We start from the raw sequence: 17,640 nt of genomic DNA on the forward strand, positions 1-17,640 counted from the left end.
CCTGCTCGTCGGCCGCATTTTAAAATCTAGGCCCCGGCTTCAGTTTGGGCCTAGTTAGTTTCGGTTTTGGCTTCTCTGCATGTTTTGCATACAGCGCCGCCCACCGCCCGACCAGCAGAGGGGAGGGCACTCCTCTCTGGGGAGATGTTCCCTCCCCTGTATATCTCCCTGTATCTCTCTGCCCTCCGTTTTTCCCGCTCTTGGGCTTATACACGCCCCCCCTCTTTCTCCCAGCGCCATTTTCTCAGCGTTCTTACACTGGAAGGCGCTGGATGCTGCAGCTGCATACTGTTAGGAGGCACAAGGAAGGCTGACGCTTCACAGGGGAGCGGTGGAATCCGGAGGGCACACAGAGAGCACGGGCTGGTAAGCCACAACCTCTAGTTGTGGACTTTTATTACACTCCTGTAGAATGCCTGAGAGTGTATTCTGGCTGCAGAGCTTCCTCTTCAGCAGCATGTCTGTCACTAGGAGCAAGGCTGCAAACATGTACGCTATATGCACTGCGTGTAAGCTCATTCTGCCAGAGCCAAGCACATACCCACATTGTGATGCCTGTGCTAACATGGTTGTGTCTCAGCCTGGAGCATCCGCAGGAGCCCCTCCGGCTGCTCCGGCCCCGGTGGCTGAACCCCCGGCTTGGGTAGCATCCTTTTCACAAGCTATTTCCAAGTCTTTTGCCGACTCCATGGGGCAGCTGTCCCGGACACTGCTGTCCATGCATCAGCCCCCCTCTCAGGGTGTCTCTGCGGCTCCGAGCTCTGCAGAGCCCTCAGAGCATGTCCTACGACCCCGTCCCCCTAAACGGAGACACAGGGAACCTTCTCCTTCCTCGTCCCACGGCTCTGATTCACAAGCCGAGGTGCAGGGCGAGGAGGATTCGCTTACTGTGGGCTCAGACGCTGCCTCTATGTACCCTATTGACTTGTCTGAGGGTGATGCGGATGTTAGTGACTTGATTGCGTCCATTAACTCCGTACTGAACCTCAACCCACAAGAGTCAGAGGAACAACCCTCTCTGGTAGAGGTACACCAGTTTACCTCTCCTAAGAAACCTAGGAGTATGTTTTTTAACCACTCCAGCTTTCACACCACTGTTAACAAGCCCAGGGCCTGTCCTGACAAACGTTTTCCAAAGCGTAGTTCAGATGACCGTTTCCCTTTTCCACCGGAGGTGGTTAAGGACTGGGCCCAGTCCCCAAAGGTAGACCCTCCGGTGTCCAGAATCTCAGCCCGCACAGTCGTAGCTGTGGCTGACGGCACTTCTCTTAAGGACCCCACTGACCGCCAGGTTGACCTTCTGGCCAAGTCTGTATATGAGGCGGCAGGAGCCTCGTTCTCCCCGTCTTTTGCGGCAGTGTGGGCTCTTAAGGCAGTCTCTGCCTCTCTGGCGGAGATTCATTCCCTCTCCAGGGACTCTATTCCTGAGATGGATGCCTTAACTTCTCAAGCTTCGGCTTTTGCATCCTACGCCATGTCTGCCATCCTGGAGGCTTCTCACCGCACGGCGGTGGCCTCCGCTAACTCCCTCGCGATCCGCAGGATCTTGTGGCTTCGAGAGTGGAAAGCAGACGCTTCCTCTAAGAAGTACCTTGCGAGTCTCCCTTTTACTGGGTCCCGGCTGTTTGGGGAACAGCTGGATGACATAATTAAGGAAGCTACTGGCGGGAAGAGTACTTCCTTGCCACAAGCTAAAGCCAAGAAACCTGTCCAGGGCAGGAACCAATCGAGGTTTCGTTCCTTTCGTTCCTCTAACTGGTCATCCTCTAAGCCCTCGGCCTCGTCCACTACTGCAGCCAAAGATCGTAAATCCAACTGGCGCGCAAAGCCGCGTCCTCAAAAGACCGGAGGAGCCGCTGCCACTAAGGCAGCCTCCTCGCGACTATCTGGCCGCACCAGCAACGTCCTTGGTCGGTGGCAGGCTCTCCCACTTTGGCGACGTGTGGTTGCAACACGTCTCCGATCAGTGGGTGCGGGATATCATCTCCCACGGCTACAGGATAGAATTTTCTTCCAGCCCGCCAAACAGATTTTTTCTGTCCACCCCCCCCCCTGCTCCAAAGCCGCCGCCTTCTCTCAGGCCGTGGCATCCCTGCAGGCCAACGGTGTAATTGTTCCGGTTCCCGCCCGGGAACGGTTCAGCGGTTTCTACTCAAACCTCTTTCTAGTCCCCAAAAAGGACGGTTCCTTCCGACCCATCCTGGATCTCAAGCTTCTCAACAAGCATGTTCAGGTGCGGCACTTTCGCATGGAATCACTGAGATCGGTCATTGCCTCAATGACCCAAGGAGATTTTCTGGCATCCATCGACATCAGAGATGCCTATCTGCATGTGCCTATTGCGGTCTCACACCAGCGTTGGCTACGCTTTGCGATCGGAGAGGAACATTTTCAATTCGTGGCTCTCCCCTTCGGCTTAGCCACGGCCCCTCGCGTATTCACCAAGGTCATGGCAGCAGTGGTTGCGGTCCTGCACCTCCAGGGGTTGGCAGTGATTCCTTACCTGGACGACCTTCTAGTCAAGGCCTCATCCAGTGCAGACTGCCTGCGGAGTGTCTCTCTCACTCTCGCCACGCTAGTTCAGTTCGGGTGGCTTGTCAATCTGCCCAAGTCCACTCTGATCCCGACCCAGGTGCTTTTGTACCTAGGGATGCAATTCGAGACTCTGCCGGCACTTGTCAAGTTGCCCTTAGTCAAACAGCAGTCCCTTCGTCTGGCGGTGCGCTCTCTGCTGAGGCACCGCCGTCATTCCATCAGACACCTCATGCAGGTGCTGGGTCAGATGGTGGCGTCCATGGAAGCGGTTCCCTTTGCTCAGTTCCATCTGCGTCCCCTACAGCTGGACATTCTCCGCTGTTGGGACAAGCGGATCTCTTCCTTGCACAGGCAGGTGGCTCTGTCGTCACAGACCAGGAGCTCCCTTCAGTGGTGGCTTCGGCCCCTCTCCCTGTCACAGGGACGCTCCTTCCTGACTCCGTCCTGGGTGATCTTCACCACGGATGCCAGCCTCTCCGGTTGGGGAGCAGTATTTCTCCATCACCGAGCACAGGGCACTTGGACTCCGTCCGAATCAGCCCTCTCGATCAATGTGCTGGAGATCAGAGCTGTGTTTCTAGCTCTCCTAGCCTTTCACCACCTGTTGGCGGGCAAGCACATTCGAGTTCAGTCGGACAACGCGACAGCGGTTGCCTACATTAATCACCAGGGCGGGACTCACAGCCGTCTGGCGATGTTGGAGGTTCAACGAATCCTCCAGTGGACGGAGGACTTCAAGTCCACCATATCTGCAGTCCACATCCCAGGCGTGGAAAACTGGGAGGCCGATTACCTCAGCCGTCAAACCGTGGACAGCGGCGAGTGGGCCCTGCATCCGTCAGTGTTCAGATCAATCTGCCGCAAGTGGGGCACTCCGGAAGTGGACCTAATGGCATCCCGGCACAACAACAAGGTTCCGGTTTACGTGGCTCGCTCCCACGATCCTCAAGCCTTCGCAGCAGACGCACTGGTTCAAGATTGGTCTCAGTTCCGTCTGGCCTATGTGTTTCCCCCTCTAGCGCTCTTGCCCAGGGTTCTGCGCAAGATCAGAATGGAGGGCCGTCGAGTCATACTCATTGCTCCGGACTGGCCCAGGCGAGCTTGGTACCCAGACCTGCTCCGTCTGTCCGTAGAGGTGCCGTGGCATCTCCCGGACCGCCCAGACCTTCTCTCTCAAGGTCCGTTCTTCCGCCAGAATTCTGCGGCTCTCAGATTGACGGCGTGGCTCTTGAGTCCTGGATCCTGACGGCTTCAGGCATTCCCTCTGAGGTCATCTCCACCATGACTCAGGCTCGGAAGTCTTCCTCGGCCAAGATTTACCACAGGACTTGGAGGATTTTCCTGTCCTGGTGTCGCTCTTCCGACCATGCTCCTTGGCCGTTCTCCTTGCCGACCGTCCTGTCTTTTCTACAGTCCGGTCTACAGCTAGGACTGTCCCTCAATTCCCTCAAGGGACAGGTGTCGGCTCTGTCGGTATTGTTCCAGCGGCGTATCGCCCGACTGGCTCAGGTGCGCACCTTCATGCAGGGCGCATCTCACATCATTCCTCCTTACCGGCGGCCCTTGGATCCCTGGGACCTTTAATCTGGTCCTCACGGCCTTACAGAACCCCCCCTTTGAGCCTCTCAGGGAGGTTCCCTTGTTTCGACTTTCACAGAAAGTTGTTTTTCTAGTAGCCATAACTTCTCTCAGGAGAGTTTCTGATTTGGCTGCGCTCTCTTCGGAATCCCCCTTTTTGGTGTTTCACCAAGACAAGGTGGTTCTTCGTCCGTCTCCGGATTTTCTCCCTAAGGTGGTGTCTCCTTTCCACCTTAACCAGGACATTTCATTGCCTTCTCTTTGTCCGGCCCCTGTGCATCGCTTTGAAAAGGCGTTGCATACCTTGGATTTGGTGCGGGCGCTCCGAATCTATGTGTCGCGCACCGCCGTTTTTAGGCGGTGCACCTCCCTTTTTGTGCTAACCACTGGTCAGCGCAAAGGTCTCGCTGCTTCTAAACCGACCCTGGCTCGCTGGGTTAGGTCGGCTATCGCCGATGCCTACCAGTGCTCTCAGGTGCCTCCCCCGCCAGGGATTAAGGCGCACTCGACCAGAGCTGTCGGTGCCTCCTGGGCTTTCAGGCACCAGGCTACGGCTCAGCAGGTTTGTCAGGCTGCCACGTGGTCCAGTCTGCACACTTTTTCGAAGCACTACAAGTGCATGCTCATGCTTCGGCAGATGCGAGCTTGGGCAGACGCATACTTCAGGCGGCTGTCGCCCATTTGTGAAGTTAGGTTTTGCCTACTTCTCAGTTTGGTTTATTCCCACCCATGGACTGCTTTGGAACGTCCCATGGTTTGGGTCTCCCATAAGGAACGATGAAGAAAAAGAGAATTTTGTTTACTTACCGTAAATTCTTTTTCTTATAGTTCCGACATGGGAGATCCAGCACCCTCCCTGTTGCCTGTTGGCAGTTTTTTTGTTCCGTGTGTTTCACCGGCTGTTGTTAGTAGTCAGAGTTACGGTTATTCCGAGTTTTACTCTATCTCTACTTATGGGTGGATGTCCTCCTTCAGGTTTTGCACTGAACTGGGTAGATTGTCATCCAGGGGGTGTATATAGCCCGGAGGGAGGAGCTACACGTTTGACTGTAGTACTTTGTGTGTCCTCCGGAGGCAGAAGCTATACACCCATGGTTTGGGTCTCCCATGTCGGAACTATAAGAAAAAGAATTTACGGTAAGTAAACAAAATGCTCTTTTTGGGTTCTCTGTTACAAACTATTATAATGTACAGTATGTGATAGGGTCAGTTCCTTAAGGATGACTTTAAGGAATCTCTCCCATGACGATTTATTTTTCCTCATTAAATGTGTGTATCTGTGCAGGGTGTGTAGTGTGTATATTAATATACTCGCCTGTTCTCCAGCACAGTTCTGCTCCTTCTGAGTCTTGTCACCACTGTAGACTCTTTAGGTCACACCTGGCTCTGCGTGATCCAGAAGAGATAGTTACAGTTTAAGTCTATGGAGTGTCAGAACGAGACCCCGTAGACTTACATTCTAAAAGAAATTTCCGGTTAACGCATAGACAGCTTGCCCTCAATGCGGTGACGTCACTCAGAAGAGGAGCAGAACTGGGCTGGATCCTGGAGAAAGCAGCGGTGAGTTATTACATTCATACAATCATACAATACTTCCTGCACATATACACACACTTAATGAAAAATATATAGATTTTTGGGAGGACTTCTTTAATCAGATTTATCTGATGTCTGAATAATAACAGTGTGGTAAATAACGAAAATTCAATTTTATCATTACAGAAAGGAAAGAAACCTGCTGCAGAAAGAAACAAAGGTCCTCCCTTGAGAGGCGGTGGTCTCAGTTGGATGAATGGACACCATCAGCAGAATGGAGTGGAAAACATGATGCTTTTTGAAGTAGTTAAAATGGGAAAAAGTGCAATGCAGGTGATTTGTCTATTTGTTGCATCTCACAAAGTAATACTCGTGATGCTTCATGGTGTGCAAGGCTAGAAAAAACATTCTGCTTCACCAGTTATGCTGTAGGGTAATCCAGAGGATCTACCGGTAGTAATTTGCAGCAGGGCTGTGGCGTCTGTAAGCCTCGGATCCCATTCCTCTATTTCCCCACAACTCCTTCATAAGTGGCCAGTAATTAGGATAAACAAGTTTACTGTAGTAAAATGGTATCATCACTGGTCTTCACCTTTTTTTCTGTCATAAATGGGATTGAAGATTGACAGCTTTGAGTCTGCCTCCACTGTGCTGATTCGCAGTAATGCAGAGCTGCTTGTTGGATCATGTTGTCATTACAATATGTTGTAAACGATTTTGTATTTTTTCTTTTAATCCCCCCCCCCCCATAGGTGTCACTGCTGCATTTTATAGGAGTTGTCCAATACTTGACAACACTTCTTAAATGCTGTAATCTCCCGTTTAAAATGAAGAGAAAAAAAAAAAAAATTCCCCTCTTCAATGGTGCCGTTCTAGTGTTTGTGTAAGATTGTCTGCAGCGTTCATGTGGAGTAATGGCCAGCGGCCACTAATGGGCTACAGGGCTCACATCTTTCCAAGAGGTCCAGAGTTTCACCCTAGTGAAGTGTGAGCACTTGAGCCCATTAGCGGCCACTGATTGGCTACAGGGCTCACATGGCATAACTGTGTCACACATGGTCTGTTGACATGTGCAGGAGGTGAGTGTTTGTGTGTTTTTTTTTTTTTCTTTTTTAATACCTTAAACAGAAAAATACAGCATTTGAGAAGTGATTGTCTGAGTAATAGAAAACTCCTTTAATATGTTAAATTGTGAATATGAATGTCCTTTAATTATACAGCTGACCTCCAGATGTGCTAATGTGACAAGAGATGGACCCATGCTGTCATTGTTACTTAAAGGGAAGCTGTCAGGTGCAATATGCAGCCAGAGCCACGAGCAGTTCTGGGTGCATATTAGTGATTCCTGCCTAACCAACCCTGTATACACTAGCATAAATACATTTTTAGAAAAAGTATTTCTAAAGATTGGTTATTATATGCTAATGAGCGCAGGGACTAGTCCCGAGGGCATTTGTTCCCTTGGCTAGTCGGCCCACATAGCATGGTAGCACGCCCCTGTGGGCATACTAACATGTTAATGCGCAGCGACGTGCACATACCTCACTCTTCATGGCGGCCGGCAGAGGATAGATGTGCTCTGCACATGTTCCAGAGTCCTCAGCACTTCCGGTTATACGCCTTGTACCTCACTGGAGCCGGGAAGCTTACACCTGGTATCAGTTCAGTGCGCATGATCAGAAGTCCCAAGTACTCTGGATCATATGCAGAGCGCATCCATCCTCTGCCGGCCGCCATGAAGAGTGAGGTATGTGCACGTCGCTGTGCATTCATTAGCATGTTAGTACACCCACAGGGGCGTGCTGCCATGCTATGTGTGTCGAGTAACTATGGGAACAAACGCCTTTGGGACTAGTGCCTGTGCTCATTAGCATATAATATACGATCTTAAACAAATCTTTACAAAAAGTATTTCTAATCTATGGTAGTGTATTCATGGACTGCTAGGCAGGAATCGCTAATATACACCCAGAACTGCTCGTGGTTCTGGCTGCATATTGCACCTGACAGATTCCCTTTAAAAGGGTTATCCCAGACTAATTTTTTATTTATTTTATTTTTTTTTATTTATTTTATTTTTTACTATTGGCCTAAGAAATATAAGATAGATAATTACTACCTGCCCGTTTCCGATCTCTGGCAGCACAGAGGGTTTGTAACCACTTGTGCCAACGATTCCTCGTCTTCCGCTGACGTTATGTCAGCAGTGCCGCGGCTTCTCCTCTGTGCTCTGCTGACTGGGCGTGACTGCCGACATCATGCTGATTTACAGCCAGCTCCCTGCTGCCTAATTGTGGGGCTCCGGCTGAACAGCGCTGGAAGAGAAACGGCTACTCTGTTCATGTGGAGCAGCTGAATCGCCAGCAGGGGCACTGTCTGCTCTGAGCCATCATCGGGTAAAACAGGCAGGTGGTTAGATACTACCTGCCTGTTAGTTTTTAGGCTTATACTAAGTAAATAAGCAAATAAAAATGTCTTGGATAAGTTTTTTAATAGCACAAGTAAACACACACTATTAAGGATCATGGCAAAAGGGTTTAAATTAAGTTTAGTCTCTTTAATACGTAAAATACAGAAATGAGAAATTTTGCTTTCATGTTTTTAATTGTTGCCTTTGTCCTTTGTTTTTAGTCTGTTGTAGATGACTGGATTGAAGCCTATAAACACAACAAAGATGTAGCACTTCTTGATCTCATAAACTTTTTTATTCAGTGTTCAGGATGTAAAGGTAATGTATTACTCCGGTGCTCCGATTACTTTCTCTTCTTTATCAGCAGTTCTCTTGCTTAGATCATTGTATACCAATGTTTCAGTGCCAAGTGGCCCTATAATACAGGTTGAAATATATAAAAGCAGGGTAAGAATACCTTTTTTTTTTTTTCTTTGAGTATTTTAGGCATTTGTATATTGACATGCCTAATGTTATGCACTCTCTATGCTGAGAAACATTACTATGCCCTCTAACATTGCATCTATGCATAAATACAGCATTGAAGTGCTTCTAAATCAATCATACCGTCGCCTTTGGGAAAAGAGCATCTTAACCAATGGCTAAGATGTCAATCAAGAAAATTTAAGTTACTACCAAGATGATGGCACACGCCAAGCCCGTCCCATGCCCAGCCACCACAGCCAGGATTCCTGATCCTTTTACAGACCACAAACTAACACTTGTAACTTATACTGCAGCTTGGCTCATTATCAAATCATTGAGCTCCGAGCAACATCCCAGCCTCGCAGTGTATGGTGTCACCTTAGAGCCCCTTCTCTCTGCAAGCTGCCATACAGCCTCCATAGGCTACAGCCTCCATAGGCTTAACAATTGGTAGTGCCGAAGTTCTTGACTGCCCAGCAGAGACGTTCGGTCTGGTGTGCAGCGCTCCTCATCTGACTTCACATAAGCTCTAGTACTGAAAGCAGCAGAGTCCCTGAGGACGCCCTATATGAGTCAGAGGAGCAGCGCCACACTGCCACACCGGACATCTACCTGACACTCAGGAACTGGAGCTGCTAGCTACCTATGTACAACTTTAGGGAAGTCTCATGCTTATTACTCAGGAGACTTTTTGGCATTAAAAAAAAAAAAAAAAAATAGCCAGGTAAGCTGTCAATGACTCCTGTACAGGCTGTTCTGACCCCTCATCCACGCTCCCGCAACACGATCACGAGACAACGAGGGGTTGTCATGACAACAAGGGGTCAGCTGATGATCCCGGTGTCTCATTACAGTACCTGCCCGTGGATGACATTCATAGGATACTGTGATTTCTACTATACACAGCAATGCTGATGCACTGCTGCATATTGAACAAGTGATTAGACCATTGCAGGAAGTAAAAAGTAGAAAAACAATGTTGAGGACTAGTAAACCTGCTGCCTTGTAGTCTTCCATACTCATGAGCTCTGTATCACCCCACCGACACCACTGATTGTGCATAGGCAGACAGCTACCAATCAGTGGTGTGGGCGGGGTTATACAGAGCCCAGCATTCCAAGCACTAGTAGACCTTGCACCCCCTCCTTTTAACTGGTATTCTCTAGGTTGAAAGTTATTCCCTATCCGATCACTTGGGGGGTTTGTCTCCATGAGCCTTCACCAATCTTTAGTACAAGAGCTCTGAAGAGCCCCGTGTGAGTGGAGCGGAGGTCGATCACTTGACACTCTGTTCATTCTAAAGGAACCACTGAAGTCTAGCCGAGCGCTGCGCTCTGCAATCTCTGCCGGTCACATGAAGAATAAATGGAACGGCAGTGCTCATGATCAACCTCCGCTCCAAATACGTGGGCTCTTCAGCGTTCCTAAGGGATCAGACCCCCCCGTGACCGGATTGGGGAGAACTTTCAAACTTGAGATTCCCCTTTAAGTCTGTTCTCATGCTCGAGGTTTACAGCACACTGATCTAATTGACATATCCTTCCCCTTTTTATCACCACTTGCACTCTGTCCACAACTGTTGTTGTTTTTTTTTTGTTTTTTTTTTTTTTTTTTTTTTGTGTGTATTTTTGTGACTGCAAAGTGACATACCCTTGAGTTTAGGATGTCGCCCCCATGGGACCCGTCACGGCTCCTGATATGTCTGTTTTAATTAATTCTTGTATCCCTCAAAGTGTAACCGCTCGGGAGCAGACTTTCCTAAGATTCTGCTTTTGGTCCTCCTGATTTTACTAGAAATAGTGTCCTAGATAGATAACTGTGAGTTAGCAGGGGTAGTGCTCCTGTATATGCCGATGCCTGCTCTGTGCTGACAGCACCCGTCTATGACAATGGGTATTGCCCCGGTGCCTGCTCATTCACAGGCGCCTCAAAGCAGCACATCCTCTATGTGAAGCGATGCTTTATGCTTATTCATAAGAAGTACACGTATAGAAATGACAGATGCATGTATTCTGAGGGAGGGAAATATTACCACGCTCTGTTTAATATATTGATCCCTTTTTATATTAATAGGTGTCGTCTCTGGAGAAATGTTTCGTCACATGCAGAACTCTGAAATAATAAGGAGAATGACAGAAGAGTTTGATGAGGTATAGATTTATTTCATCAGCTCAGTGTTTGCATTTTATTAGTAATTCATTGTTAATATCCCTGTGATACGCCATGACTGAAAGACCAGGAGGAAGACTAATGAATAGTGCAAAGTCGTGTTTGGAGCAGTCATTTTACCTTTTTGCACCACAATTTTTTCTGATAAAAGGGGGTATTTATTTTTATTTTATTATCTTTCCTAAACCCTCCCCTGTCATCCCACCCCCCTTTAATTGTTTTTTTTCATAAGCTAGTTTTGTCAAATTAGACGTATTGGGCACATTATATCCATATAACAAAACAGATACCAAAAACTGAAAATGTTATAACTGCTTAGGGGGCTTCCTGGGCCTGGACACATGCCACTGCTATGTTCTCTGTGAGCTTTGTCACCAGTTTGGCGTGATGGCTCCACCACATGGCGAACATATATATGCTTTAATAACCCTGGACTAACAAGTGTTATTGTGCCATCTAAGTAGATTCCCAAAGTATAATCCAGAAAGTTTGCAAATAACTTATTTTATAGATGTATCTTCTGCTTCATTATAGTGTGTGATTGCATGAATGTAGCTTGCCTGGTCTATCCGCCACATACAAGTACAGGGGAATATTGTATTCCTCATGGAAAATGGAATGTAAAAGTGCTAGGAATCTTACAGAAAACACCGCACTTGCTCTATTACCGATTTGCTGCAGTTATGGCTCTAAAGCACCTTTTATATGTATAGATTCAGAATTCTGACATTTATTGCTTTAAAAACGTCTTCCTCGTGACAATGATACCTGCGTGACATTTGCATTCATGTTTCTGGCAACAGTGGAAGTGGATGGCAATTGGCCATGGAATATTCTGTGGTGCGGCAAAGCGCATTTTTACCTGAATGGAACGGTGAACACACAAAACTGTTGCATGTGGCTACTGAAAATCCACATGCGGTCAAGGGGGTATCGCTGCATTCGTAAAACGTAACCATTTGGTGTGGCTTCATCTCCTCATTCATCCTCTGACCATTCTTTTGTGAAGAAATGAAGCCAACTGGGGTTGCTACCTGTTCTGTGACAGCAGCGAGATACCAGACAATGCTGGAAACAGCGGTCGTTCTGCAACTTCAACGGCGGTGATGTCTTTAGTTGACCACCTTCTTGCATGATGGAGCACCTCCTCACATCGCAAATCACGTGAAGAACGTTCTGTGTGCAGAGTTTCCCAATGCCAGGATTTTGAGCCGCTCCTTCCCTAACGCATGGCCACTGCGTTCGCCTAATCTCAATCCTTGTGATTTCTAGTTGTGGGTACACTTGAAAGAGCGAGTTTATCAGGGAAATGTCAAAACTATGGCTGACCTCCAAGACCCCATCATTTTGGGAGTGTGCAGTATCACACCAGACGTGTTACACGCAAGCGTCAAACATGTTCTGCACAGGATGAACATGATCACCATGCATGATGGCAGCCATATTAAACACTATTCTAGTCTGGGGAACAATTGTGACATCTCCAATTATCGGCACATGTTTTTGGGCCGCTCAATCACTGTACAGCTCTACTTTTTCACCTGGTGGGCAGTTTTGGTATACATTTTTTTTATAGCTGCCTTTAGTTTCCCCATGCCTTGAATAATTTACATTCCCCATTGCTTGAATAGCATTCATACCAATTTTCAGCCAGTTGTGTCCACTGGGTCAGTCTGCACACTGCTCCAAACACCTTAGGTTATTTTGTGGCCTCCTTGTATCTCAAAGACCCACAACATTTGTCAGATGCTCCTGATTCATGTCTGAGATCCCAAAACAGCAAAAACCCATAAGTTACTCCATTCTAGAAACTAAACCCGTTGAAGAATTCACCCAGGGGTTTAGGGAGCAATTTTAACCCACTGTTTCTTCATGGAATTGTTCAAATTGTCTCTCCAGGAAGGAAGGAGACAAGCTCTAGCACCACCTATTGGAAGTAGCAATCCTAAAAGTCAAAAGTGGCTTTTTAACAACCCTTTTCATAAGACGTAGGATTTATGCCAGATCAGAACTCCAATTTGCAGACAGTGTTTCGGGGTGATTGCCCCTCGTCAGTGCAAAGTGTGGGTATCTGATCTGGCTTATGAGAAGCTATAATGGGGACCACAGAGAACACTATTCTCCTTGCGGAGACCTGACAAACCAGTCTGGCTGTCAGTGAGGGGACTCTGGGAAATATTCAAATTGTCTCTTCAGGGAGGAAGGAGACAAACTCTAGCGCCACATATAGGGGCAATTTGAATATTTCCAAGAGGGGCATTGCAGCTATAAGTCCCCTCACTGACAGCCAGACTGGTTTGTCAGGTCTCCGCAAGGAGAATAGTCTTCCCTGTGGTCCCCTTCATTGAACTGTGTAACATTGGGCTAGGAAATTGAAAAATTACATTTTTATTTTCCCATTAAAATGTTGCTTTAGCCCCAAATTTTTCATTTTCTAAAAGGTCTAATTAGAGAAAAAGGACTCCTAATTTCTTACACGATTTCTCCGGAGTACCTTTGTGACTGAGATACGGCTGATCAGGCAGAGAGCAAAGTTTAGCGGCGGGGAAGGAGCACCATAATGAAGTGCGCATTTTGCTGGAGTAGTTTACAGAGGTGCCATATTATGTAAGCAGAGCCCCTGAGGGGCCAAAACAGCAGATGGGGAGAGAGGGAGCCCCTTCCCTCCCACTACCTTCTAACCGCCACAAGCACTATTGATGATGCCATTTAAAGGGTTAAACATCCATTTCTTCGGCGCTCCATTGGGAGACCCAGACGATTGGGTGTATAGCACTGCCTCCGGAGGCCACACAAAGCATTACACTAAAAAGTGTAAGGCCCCTCCCCTTCTGGCTATACACCCCCAGTGGGATCACTGGCTCACCAGTTTTCTGCTTTGTGCGAAGGAGGTCAGACATCCACGCATAGCTCCACTGTTTAGTCAGCAGCAGCTGCTGACTATGTCGGATGGAAGAAAAGAGGGCCCATACTAGGGCCCCCAGCATGCTCCCTTCTCACCCCACTTTATGTCGGCGGTGTTTAAGGTTGAGGTACCCATTGCGGGTACGGAGGCTGGAGCCCACATGCTGCTTTCCTTCTCCATCCCCCTGAGGGGCTCTGAGGAAGTGGGATCTTACCGGCCCCCAAGCCCTGAGGCCGGGCTCCATCCACAGACCCATGGAACCTGCTGGATACGGAGCTGGGTACCGTTCAGGGACAAGGCCCTGCGACATTAAGGTACTCTGTGTCCCCGTATGTACAGGCCGTGCACACTCCAGGCTTGCTGGGTGTGCTAGTGCGCCGGGGACAGTAGCGCTGAGCGCTGGGGTTACAGTCCCTGCAGTGTTTTCTGAGTGACTTTATGTGTTGGGGACTGCCGCGCCGGCCGCCCCTAGAGCGGCGGCGCGGCTGCGACTTGTAGTGCGCCGGGGACTTAGCGACGACCGTGCTTTTACGACGGCGTCGCTTATAAATTTAGTCCCCGGCTTCTGCGGCCTAGCTCCGCTTCGTTCCCGCCCCCACCCTGTCAATCAGGGCGAGGGAGAGACGCTGTACGATCATCAGCGCTGAGGGCTGGAGCCTTATTTACATGCTCCAGCCCTCTCACTGAGCACAGTGGGACGCCAGTTCCCGCTCTTTTGTCTGCACACGCCCAGGGCCCGCCCCTCTCCACAGGACGCCGGCAGCCATTCCTACATGCAGTCTGGCTGGAGAACGGACACAGGCTCTGGGAGACCCAGACAAGGGATTTCTGGCGACCACACACCCGCGTTAAGCGGGCGGTAAGCAGCACATTAGTGCTGGCCCCACTAGTGCCACAGTGTTATATTTGTGTACTTTTTTCTCTGTACCATATATATATATATATATATATATATATATATATATATATATATATTTTGCACTGTAAGGTCGCTTCTTGGCTGTATACCCCATTGGCTCTGAGGAGACGACAACATGTCATCTGCAAAACGCAAGGGTGCCAAGACACAGGCTGTGAGCGCTGCTTGTGCCGCTTGTGGGGCTGATCTACCGGCAGGTTACAATGACCCCCATTGTGTGCAATGTTCGGTCCCTGTGCCACTTCGTCAGCCGGAGTCTATGGTGGTAGTGGCCCAGGCAGAGTCGCCGGTGAACCCTGTCCCGGTGACGGGGACAGAGTTTGCAGTTTTTGCTGACAGGATGTCTGTCACTATGACAAAAATCCTAGAGACCTTGCAGGCCAGGACAGTTACTCAGTCCATGGACACTGCTGCGGCAATGTTCCCCGGTCCCCCTCAGTTGGAGTTAATCCGTGCTTCAAGGGGGTCCCAGGCATCTCAGCCTGATGGCTCTGATTCAGATGACAGTCCCAGGCAGCCTAAGCGTGCTCACTGGGAGAGACCCTCCACGTCATCACGCGGATCAGGGTCTCAGCGAGACGAGTCTCTACATGATGAGACAGAGGAGGGGGATCAGGAGTCTAATCCTGAAACCGCTCTCAATCTGGATACTCCTGATGGTGACGCCATGGTAAATGACCTTATAGCGGCCATCAATAGTCTATTGGAAATTTCTCCCCCTGCCCCTTCTGCAGAGGAGGCAGCGGCACAGCAGGAGAAGTTCCATTTCAGGTATCCCAAGCCTAAACTGAGTACTTTTCTGGACCACGCTGACTTCAGAGAATCAGTCCAGAAACACCATGCCTACCCAGATAAGCGTTTCTCCAAACGTCTTAAGGATACACGTTATCCCTTTCCCCCTGACGTGGTCAAACGCTGGACCCAGTGTCCAAAGGTGGACCCCCCAATCTCCAGGCTTGCAGCTAGATCCATAGTTGCAGTGGAAGATGGGGCTTCACTTAAAGATGCCAATGACAGACAGATGGACCTTTGGTTAAAGTCTGTCTATGAAGCTATCGGCGCGTCGTTTGCTCCAGCATTCGCGGCCGTGTGGGCACTCCAAGCTATTTCAGCTGGCCTGGCACAGGTGGACTCTATCATATGTCCAGCAGTGCCGCGAGTAGCGTCCCTAACCTCGCAAATGTCTGCGTTTGCGACTTATGCTATCAACGCTGTCCTGGACTCTACAAGCCGTACCTCAATTGCGTCTGCCAACTCTGTTGTCTTGCGCAGAGCCTTGTGGTTAAAGGAATGGAAAGCGGATTCTGCTTCCAAAAAATGTTTAACCAGCTTGCCACTATCTGTAGATAGACTGTTTGGTGAACAATTGGCTGAAATCATTAAGCAATCCAAGGGTAAGGACTCCTCCTTACCCCAGCCCAGATCAAGCAAACCTCAACAGAGGAAGTGGCAGTCGAGGTTTCGGTCCTTTCGAGGCTCCAGCAAGACCCAATTCTCCTCGTCCAAAGGGACTCAGAAGGAGCAAAGGAGCTCAGATTCCTGGCGGGCTCATTCACGCCCCAAGAAAGCAACCGGAGGAACCGCTTCCAAGGCGGCTGCCTCATGACTTTCGGCCTCATCCCTCCGCATCCTCGGTCGGTGGCAGGCTCTCCCGCTTTTGCGACATTTGGCTGCCACAGGTCAAAGACCGGTGGGTAACAGACATTTTGTCTCACGGGTACAGGATAGAATTCAGTTCTCGTCCTCCGCCTCGGTTCTTCAGAACCTCCCCACATCCCGACCGAGCAGATGCCCTTCTGCAAGCGGTGTGCTCACTAAGAGCAGAAGGAGTGGTGATCCCTGTTCCTCTGCAGGAACAAGGGCAAGGTTTTTACTCCAATCTCTTTGTGGTTCCAAAAAAGGACGGCTCGTTTCGTCCTGTTCTGGACCTAAAGCTGCTCAACAAACATGTGAACGCCAGGCGGTTCCGGATGGAATCCCTCCGCTCCGTCATTGCCTCAATGTCTCAAGGAGATTTTCTTGCATCAATAGACATCAAGGATGCTTATCTCCACGTGCCGATTGCTACAGAGCACCAACGTTTTCTACGTTTCATGATAGGAGACGACCATCTCCAGTTCGTAGCTCTGCCATTCGGTCTGGCGACAGCCCCACGGGTTTTCACCAAGGTCATGGCGGCAGTGGTAGCAGTCTTGCATTCTCAGGGACATTCGGTGATCCCTTACTTAGACGATCTACTTGTCAAAGCACCCTCTCAAGAGGCATGCCAACACAGCCTGAATGTTGCGCTGGAGACTCTCCAGACTTTCGGGTGGATCATCAACTTTTCAAAGTCCAACCTCATACCGACTCAATCACTAACGTATCTTGGCATGGAGTTTCATACTCTCTCAGCGATAGTGAAGCTTCCGCTGGACAAGCAGCGGTCACTACAGACAGGGGTGCAGTCTCTCCTTCAGGGTCAGTCGTACCCCTTAAGGCGCCTCATGCACTTCCTTGGGAAGATGGTGGCAGCAATGGAGGCAGTCCCGTTCGCGCAGTTTCATCTGCGACCACTTCAATGGGACATTCTCCGCCAATGGGACGGGAAGACAACTTCCCTAGACAGGAAAGTCTCCCTTTCTCAGACGGCCAAGGACTCTCTGCAATGGTGGCTTCTTCCCACCTCATTATCACAGGGAAGATCATTCCTGCCCCCATCCTGGGCAGTGATCACGACAGACGCGAGTCTGTCAGGGTGGGGAGCAGTTTTTCTCCACCACAGGGCTCAAGGGACGTGGACTCAGGAGTCCACACTTCAGATCAATGTTCTGGAAATCAGGGCAGTGTATCTTGCCCTATTAGCCTTCCAGCAGTGGCTGGAAGGAAAGCAGATCCGAGTTCAGTCGGACAACTCCACAGCGGTGGTTTACATCAACCACCAAGGAGGGACACGCAGTCCGCAAGCCTTCCAGGAAGTCAGGCGGATTCTGATGTGGGTGGAGGAAAGAGCATCCACCATATCAGCAGTTCACATCCCGGGCGTAGAAAACTGGGAAGCAGACTTCCTCAGTCGCCAGGGCATGGACGCAGGGGAATGGTCCCTTCACCCGGACGTGTTTCAGGAAATCTGCCGCCGCTGGG

The 17,640-nt window shown here is 49.5% G+C and overlaps 1 protein-coding gene across 1 annotated transcript in view; it reads left to right on the top strand.

The window, feature by feature from the left end:
* The window catches only part of STAG2 (STAG2 cohesin complex component), a 283,462-nt gene that overhangs the window by 70,672 nt on the left and 195,150 nt on the right, over positions 1-17,640 (top strand). The window contains exons 5-7 of the mRNA XM_075323911.1: positions 5,836-5,982; positions 8,281-8,377; positions 10,598-10,674. Of these exons, the coding sequence (XP_075180026.1) occupies positions 5,836-5,982; positions 8,281-8,377; positions 10,598-10,674 (321 nt within the window). The remainder of the gene's footprint in view (positions 1-5,835; positions 5,983-8,280; positions 8,378-10,597; positions 10,675-17,640) is intronic.

Source organism: Anomaloglossus baeobatrachus, chromosome 9 (assembly GCF_048569485.1).
Source record: "Anomaloglossus baeobatrachus isolate aAnoBae1 chromosome 9, aAnoBae1.hap1, whole genome shotgun sequence".
Lineage (NCBI taxonomy): Eukaryota > Metazoa > Chordata > Amphibia > Anura > Aromobatidae > Anomaloglossus > Anomaloglossus baeobatrachus.